General features: G+C 43.8%; 1 protein-coding gene across 5 annotated transcripts in view; it reads left to right on the forward strand.

The window, feature by feature from the left end:
* The first annotated feature begins 752 nt into the window (after positions 1-752).
* The window catches only part of Fcgr2b (Fc fragment of IgG receptor IIb), a 15,361-nt gene continuing 7,606 nt past the window's right edge, over positions 753-8,507 (forward strand). For 3 of the 5 annotated variants that reach the window (XM_017802199.2, XM_017802201.2, XM_017802200.2), the window contains exons 1-3: positions 753-935; positions 6,693-6,713; positions 7,841-8,104. In XM_017802199.2, the coding sequence (XP_017657688.1) occupies positions 827-935; positions 6,693-6,713; positions 7,841-8,104 (394 nt within the window). In that variant the 5' untranslated portion in view covers positions 753-826. The remainder of the gene's footprint in view (positions 936-6,692; positions 6,714-7,840; positions 8,105-8,507) is intronic. The other 2 variants (XM_008849063.3, XM_008849064.3) reach the window with 1 other exon arrangement.

Raw genomic sequence — 8,507 nt, forward strand, 5'->3', positions numbered from 1 at the left:
ACCTGTAATCCTAGCACGCAGGGAGCTGAGGCAGGAGGATCTCCACAGCCAGGTTCAGGCCAACCTGTGTTATATAATAATACACCATCTTAAATTTTTTTCTTCTTCTCAAAATGTCAATGTTACAGAAGTTGAGAAACTTTTTGAGTGGCTAGGAATGATGATCTTCATTTTTACAGACCTGTAACCAGAAGCGTTCAGAATCTCCCTGGCATTCAGACTTGTTGCTTGCTTTACTGTCTATTACTCAAGTTCACGTTACAGCTTAGAAACCCATGCTCTTTCTCTATGCTCTAATGATTAAAAATTAGTTATGGGGAAAATGACCAGAATTAAGAACCAGGGCATAAATTGATGTCCAATAAACAGTGAGTTGGGGGTTATGACAATAGAGAAATTCACATGATGGTAGGTGGTCACAAGGTCCCATACTCAGATTCAGGAGGAGTCCAGATTCCAGAGTTGGGCCTCCAAAGGGAAGAAGTACCAGAGGATTCCCAGACACCATCCTCCATCACCTTTCCTAAGATACAGGGAGACTGAGGTTAATGGTTTCTGAGCTGTGTTTAGGTGACTATTTCCTATATATACCAGGGCCCCTGGTCAGCTGTGGCCCCTTCTTCCCAGGTTGATTCTGGTCAGGCCTGAATCTTTGAGGAGGGAAGTGATAAGAGGAAAAGGGTGGAAGGGGAGGAGCCTATGATTAAATAGACCGTTTCTTTTCACTTCCTCATTTGGACTTTAGAATTTCTTGGTTCTGTGGGTACAATCTGCCAAGCCTGAAAAGAAGCTCGTGCTTGCTTGCTGCTGGCTTGCTCGAGGGGTGATGAGAATCCTACCCTTCTTACCCCTTGCAATGGAGAGCAACTGGGCTAACTACAAACACTTGCAGACTTTGAGTCAAATGCTACTATGGACAGCTGTGCTAGCCCTGGGTGAGTCAGGGCCCCCAGGAGGGAGGCAGGAGCAAGGACACCTTGGGTTGGGGCTGGACTTGAGCAGGGATGAGGGTGGCATAGGAGGAATGTCAGGGAAATCAGGAGTGTGAGGTTAATGACAATTAGATTATGGCAACTTGGCTGGCCTTTGAAAGTCAAAGTTGGCAGGGATTTTTGTTGTTTTACTGTCTATTACTCAAGTTCACTGGGCATCCAGGTTTCTGATACACTATCCTCCTCCTTTTCAGTACCTGATCTGAGGAAAATCTAGTGTCTTAGACTTCAGTGACAAATGACTGACCAGTTTCCTTTTGGATTTGTAATTCATGTGGGATCAAATCTTAGGCAAGATGTATAGTGCTGCCTTAGACAAGAGCTTGGGGGAAGCTCTAAGATTCATTTGAGGGAGTGAACGTAGTCGTTCTTCATGCACGTGAAGCCACTCCATGTAGCTGAAGCCCGCTGTCTTTACATATAAAGAGAAACACAGGAAGGAATGGGTTATGCAGGGAATTGGGGCTCAGAGAATCCACAAACCCAGGCAGATCTGGAATTGTCAGTTGTGGGACCAGAGAAATCACTCAGGCTTCCTTTCACTACACAGACCATGAGGGTTGGTCCTGGCTCTGATTAGCGGGAAAGCCAGAGTCAAGGTCTTAGCTGAGATGGAGGACTGTTCTCTGGTCATATTTTTATCTGTGGAGGACAGAAACAGATAATTCTGTTAGAAGAGTCTAAGTGAAGCCCAGTAGGAGAGCTCTATTGTGGCACCTTCTAAAGCTTAGTTCCTGTGGCTTCCACAGTTACTTCTCAGAGGAAAGCACTCCCCCAAGTTACATGCTATAACTCATACTGAAATCTGGTCAGCCCTGGGAGACCTCAGCCCTCCATTGCCAGGCAGACACAGAGGCAGGGAAGAGAGACTATTTCCCCATGAGTTGTTGGTTAAAGTGACAATGGACTACCTCGTTTTTCACATGGAGAGGATCAGCTCTTTTCAAATAGAAAAGTACAGGCAATGTACTTTTCTATTTGTGCTTCCAGTCGCCTGACCAAAACTCCTGAGAGACTTGTTTTGTTCTACTTTTTAAATTGACTTTGATGTTTTCTTCCATTTGTCTTTTGCTAAATCTCCAAGGATCTACTCCATCTTTTCCATTTTCCTGGACTTCCACAGTTAAGTCTTCATCACTAGATGATTCAGTTTTCTAATAACCCCCTGATTGTGTCTTGATTGCTCCTGACTCCTGCTCTGTTCATGTATAATATGCACTGAGGCTATGGCATCTTCAAGTACAGCTAGGCGAAGCTCTTTTCCTAAGTGCCTTAGGTGCTGGTCCATTGTCTTCTGAAAGAGTTCTAATTCTACCCTAAACATCTTGTTTCCATTTCCCTCCAAATGGCTTTTCCATTACAGCCAGGCAGGGGATGCTGCATTTTGCTTTTAATACCTTTGCTTCTGCTTATTCTGACCTTTTTATTATTTTTTTATGTGTATGAGTGTACTGCCTGCATGTATGTAAGTGCACCTGTGTTACACAATGCCCCCGAGGTCAGAAGAGAGCATTGGATCCCCTAGAACAGGAGTTACAGATGGTTGTTAGCCACCATATGGGTGCTTGGAACTGAACCTAGGTCCTCTGCAAGAGCAAATAGTGCTCTTAACCACTGAGATATCTCTCCAGCCCCATCATACCACTTTGTCTAGGATTTGGGGACTTACCAGTGAGTGAAATAGAGAGTTTTCCTGACCCAGAGTAGAAGGTTTCTGTCTCCCTTACAATGAGTACATTGGACAAAAGTATAGTTTTCACTACAATCTCTTAGATGTGGAATGAATACATAACTGACGGCGTCCCTCTTCGTTCTCATCTCTTTGTTGCTTTCTCCCTTCTGCTTCTTCCCTTTCTTTTTCATGCACTTCATTGTCTCCTTTGCCAATATTACACACTCAGGGTTTTAGCCATTACTTCTACGTCAATAACTACCAAACACATTTGTCCCCGCTACCTCTATGTTCTTCATTTTCTCTCCCTGTTGAATGGATACCTCTAAATAGATTCATCAGCTCAGAAACAAAAATATATTCAAAATCCGATTTATCATCTTTCCCTCATAAATTTTCTCATCCTTCTACGATTTAGATTTAGATTTAGAGTAGAACCACCCTTTTCCTGGCCATCTGCTTTTATCCTCATTAAATACCACGTTGTTTTCATTCTGCTTCTTAAATTTCTTTTACATCTGTATCCCCTTCACTTTCTGCTGTCAATGTACATGAGCAAGTAAAGTCATTTGGAATACAGGTGCATTTGATGGAGACAGAGAAAGGTAAAGAAATTCAGGGGATCTATCTGTAGTCTTAGCACTTGGGAGGTAGAGGCAGAAGGATCAAAAATTCAAGGCCAGCATGGGTTACAAGTTTGAGGCCGGCCTGGGCTACATGAGACTTTGTCTCAACAACAACAACAACAACAACAACAACAACAACAACTTAAAGGCATTTGCAATGAGGTGATGATGATAAAACATTAAATCTGAGCTAGATGTGTATGTATATGGGATGAAGGCAAATGTAGATTTAGAGACAGTTGATGAGGTTAAAAGTAATAGTCAAAGATGACCAAGGAGGCTGTACTTCAGCAGATGGAGTGGAAAAAAGGAAAGTGTGGTTGCAGCATGGAATGCTCAACTTCATGAAATTTTGAAGTTGCTGTGGTTTGCAGTGATGATCACAAGGCCTTTGAGTCAACATGGGATTGAGTGGCTAAGTTGTATGAAAGAAATTGACTAAATGAATAGGTCAAGGAATGAAGACACTGGATGTACACAGGCCATCCACATGCATTCTGAATTGCTGTTAACCATCTTTTTCTTAGTAATCACTGGTACTTCCCTGTTCCAATGAATCTGACACAGCACTTTCAGCAGCAATATTAACTTCTCACTGTTCACTAGGGAGCAAACTGAAAAATTGGTTATGTTTATTGAAAATGTACATACCCACACAGTACATTTGGTACCACATGGTACCCACAGCTGGCATACAAAATGCTTTATTTAGATTATCTCATTTAATTTCACAGTAACCTCATGGAGTGAGTACACGGTCATTATCTCCATTTATAAGCAAGGGAACCAAAATGGAAAAAGTTATTTCTGCAGGGTCATTTCATATTGGTTGTATCCATCACTTTTCTCATTACTATGATAAAACACCTAACGAAAGCAATGCAAGGAAGGGATTATTCTGGTTTATAACAAGTTCAAGGGGATTATGCCAGGGAGGTGGCTGACCACTTGTATCCACAGTCAGGAAAGATGAATGCTCAGGGGCTGTTTTTCCCTTTTACCCTGTTTATTCAGTCTGGGACTCCCAGCCCATTGGGTGGTTCTACCACATTTAGAGTCTTACATCTTCAGTTAAACTCTTCTGGAAACACCCCCATAGAAACACTGAAAGGTGTGTTTCCAGGGCGATTCTAGATGTAGTCAAGCCAATAATGAAGATTAATTATCATAGTAGCAAACTAAAAAATTAAATCCAATGTGTGTTCTTACCTCTATTTTGCCTGGCATCAGCAGTTCCCCAGAACACGCCTTCTGCCTCCATTTTCAACGTTTTCAACTTTACTCCTCATGATTAGAGGCACTTTAACAAAGACCAAAAATAAAGCAGCTTTTGGGCTTCAACTTTCTGTGAATGTTGACAAATGCCTGTCAATCTTTCTCAGGGAATAGCCCTTCTCTGTCAAAACCCTAGAAATCCTTAAAGCTCCATGATGAATACCACTTTCTCCACTTCTTTTCCTTGCTTAGACCCTGCCAAATACAAAGCCCTGGGATCACTTCCTCTTCTGAACTTCCATATTTTTTCATTTGTATTCTTCTGATGGCATTAAGAATGTCTTGCTAAAAAAATTTAAAAAAGAATGTCTTGTTTACATTTCCCTGCACATATGTTTACATTTCCCTGCATATATGTTTGCCTCTATCATTAGACTGTTAGCTTCAGTGAGGGTCAGGAACTTACATCTTTTTCTTTAGGTGCACTCAGGATGGCAGGCCAGTAGGAAGTCAGTGCAATGACTGGGATTGCCAAGGCATGGAGTAACTGGTTCACCTGTGCATGTTAAGATAAGGCAAAATGGAGTCCAGAATCCAGTTTTAAAAAATATTTATATGTATGTGTGAGTGCCTACATGTATGTAAGTGCACCACATGGGTGCCTGGTTCTTACAGATGCTAGGAGAGGGTGTTGGATACCCTGGAGCTGTAGTTACAGATGGCTGTGAGCCACCATGTGAGTACTGGGAACTGAGCTTGGGTTCTTCGCAAGAGCAGCAAGTGCTCTTAACTGCTGAGCCCTCTCTCCAGCCCCTGGAATCCGGCTTTATAAACCCTCAGAACTGTGGAGAGCGGGCCCACGCGGGAGTGCCCAAGATGGCGCCCGGGCACCCTGCCAAGCCCCATGACGAGTTAATGGCGCATGCGTGGCTGCTGGCACAAGGGCTCGGGGACAGAGTGTCCCGACCAATCCTGTCTAGCGACCTGGCTCGTGTATCCTACGGAATGTGGTGTGATTGGAGGGAGAAGGAGATAAAAGGGGGTGGAACCGGGCAATAAAAAAGAAAAGAAAAGAAGTTTGAACTGGCCGTTGGTGGTCGTTTTTACTGGGCTCTGCTGGACAGAGCCCGGGGAAGCGGCACAGAACAACACTCTTTTCCACAGTATCTCTTAGTACTTGCTCTTGCTTTGATTTTCTTCCATATGTTTTTCCCTGTAGAAGGCTCTTGACTTTCTCAGCTCAAATGCATGAGAAAAATTCTGCTATGGATGAATACATATATGTACCTACACACAAGCACACACACTGGGTTGTAGTTCATCTCAGGACCTACTTTACTACTATACCCAACAATAGTTCCACATATTTCCACCCTTCCATTCACCTTTCCTGGTTGTTCCTGTCCCATACTACCCTTCTACCTGGGAAGTCCTTTCCCCGAGTCAGTGCCCCCACATGAAGCCACAGATCTGGTGTTCTCAGATCCCCTGTCAAATTTGCCTGATACCAAAAATGTGGAAGACTTAAATGATAAGCAATAGGGATGTGGAATAAATCATAGGCAAGTCAAATTGTAGGACAGCACACAGGTGTTAAAATGACTACACAGAACAGACTAATCTACTAGACCTTGTCCTGCTAGATGGAAAATCAGTCTGGAGAACACTTTTTAGAGTACAGCTTCTGCAGTGTGTCTGTATGCAAGCATTGTGTATATATTTTTCATGGGGGAGGTTCCAAGAAGACATATATGTCAAGATGATAATATTTTTGTTATGAGTATTTTCCATTTTTCTCTAGTGATTATGGATTACCTATAATCTTTAGTCCCTCTCCATAGAAGAAAAATCCTGCTCTCAAGATAGACCCTGGCAAAGTCATACATACTAAAGCACAAATCCTATGCCAACTCCAACAGGGAACAGAAGCATTTTTATTTTTGTTAGTCAAAAGTGTTTAGCCAAATGAAAGTATCACAGCACAGGTGGGAAAAAACTTTATATGATTTTTCTTCTGTTACGTGGGCAGGAGCTCCAGAACGTCTGGCAGTGTACTTCATCCAGGCAGTCCCAAGGGGTAGCCTTGGCCAGAGGGTTGGGCTGTGGGTGAAGGGGGTTCTGGGCCCAGATAAGTATGTTTCAGTGTGGAGTTCAGGCCTTGGTTGATGTCTGCTTTCTTTCTTACAGCTCTTGTTGCTGGGACACATGGTAAGTACTCTTCTTGTACCATATCGCTCCCTTCTCTGCCACCTCCTATTCTCCCAGTGCCCTGTCTGGAGGTGTTTACCTGCAGCCAAGCTCAGCATCAGGTCAGGATCAGGAAAGGGTCGTTGTTCTCAGAAGATGCCCTGCCCCTCTTCTCCTTTCCCCTTTGCCTAAAAAGGCAGGTGGTGGGCAGACATAGTGCACTAATGTGCCAACTCTTCTGGTTCTGCTATGGTGAGCTATGGCTAGCGTCGCACAAAAAATGAGAATTCTGTCCTCTCTCTCAACCTTTCACTCATGAAGTAAAACTCTGAGCTTCTAAAAAGTTGATTTCCAAGAAGCAGTGAGTAAATTTTAGTGACCAGAACCTGGGGAAGGTGGGGAAGAGGGTGAGAATGGAGAGAGAATGGTTGCTGGGTATCAGGGTATAGTTAGATAGGGGGACTAACTTCTAATGTCCTGTAGCACAGAATAGCAATTATGGTTGGCAATAAATATTTCACAGTAGCTTGTATAGAAGATTTAAATGTTCTCAATAGAAAAGATAATGGTTGAAGTGATGGGCAAGCCACTTACTCTGATCTGACCATTACACTGTGTACATGTATTGAAATATCATATTGTACCCTGTATATTATGTGTCAAAGATTTTTTTCAAGGTCTTATTAGAAGGGAAAAAAAGCCTCTTATCTCCAAAGAAATCCAAGCACATACACAATCAATCACACTACCTTCATGGATTGGCCCATGTGTTGAAAAGTCCATTTCTTTGCATGGATCTGAGGGCTCCAAAGTCTGTTCTCCTAATAGAGAGCCATCTCCACGCAAGGGAGGCAAGTGATGGGGGGAGCAGAAACTTACATATATCTTGGCAAGATTGATAATATATTTTGGGGGTGTGTCCCTTGCTCCCTCCTTCCTCCTCTCATGCATTCCTTGAGAGTTCCCTGGGGCTCATGTGATGGATATAGGACTAGAAGATTTGCCTTCAATGGTAGAAGGCCTCTGGGCTCTGGCCCACTTCTAGTTGCTCCAGTAGGAACACATGTGCTTTTTTGTCTGCAATTTGAAGCCTGCTTAGGTCCTTGGGGCTCCCTTTCCTCATGCTGCCTTTTCTCTCTGAACTTCAGCAGATCTCCCCAAGGCTGTGGTGAAACTTGAGCCCCCTTGGATCCAGGTGCTCAAGGAAGACAACGTGACACTGAAGTGCGAAGGGGCCCACGATCTGGGGAACTACTCCTACTCCACCCAGTGGTTCCACAATGGGAGCCGCATCTCGGGCCAGGACCAGTCTAGCTACAGGTTTAAAGTCACAATGAATGACAGTGGAGAATACCAGTGCCAGATGGACCAGACCAGCCTCAGCGGCCCTGTATATCTGGGAGTGACTTCTGGTTGGTAGAGGCAGGCCCAGGGAGGGACTGGGAGACCAGGAGATGGGGTAGGGTAGGATCTGCTTACACTGCAGAGGTTTGCAGGAAAGGGAGTTGTCTGGTTTCTGAGAAACACCACTGAAAATCACTTGAAGTACTTTTGCCCACTCATTTCCCTTTTCACCCATCCTCGTGCTTAGTGTGCATGTGGAGGGGTTGCACATTCCTAAGACATTCCTCAGCGTATGAGAATGGTTGCTTTTGATTCAGTCTTGATTGAGCAAGAGAAGTTCAAGGCCAAAGACAGACAGCCGAGTGTCAGAGGAGGAAGTCTCTGCTTCGCAGACCTTCCTACGTTCATGCAGCAAGCCAAACAGCCTACAACTGAATCCTAGCCCTGAAAACTACTATATATATATATATA

The sequence above is a fragment of the Nannospalax galili genome, unplaced genomic scaffold, assembly GCF_000622305.1.
Source record: "Nannospalax galili isolate Female #2095 unplaced genomic scaffold, S.galili_v1.0 scaffold884, whole genome shotgun sequence".
Classification (NCBI taxonomy): Eukaryota; Metazoa; Chordata; class Mammalia; order Rodentia; family Spalacidae; genus Nannospalax; species Nannospalax galili.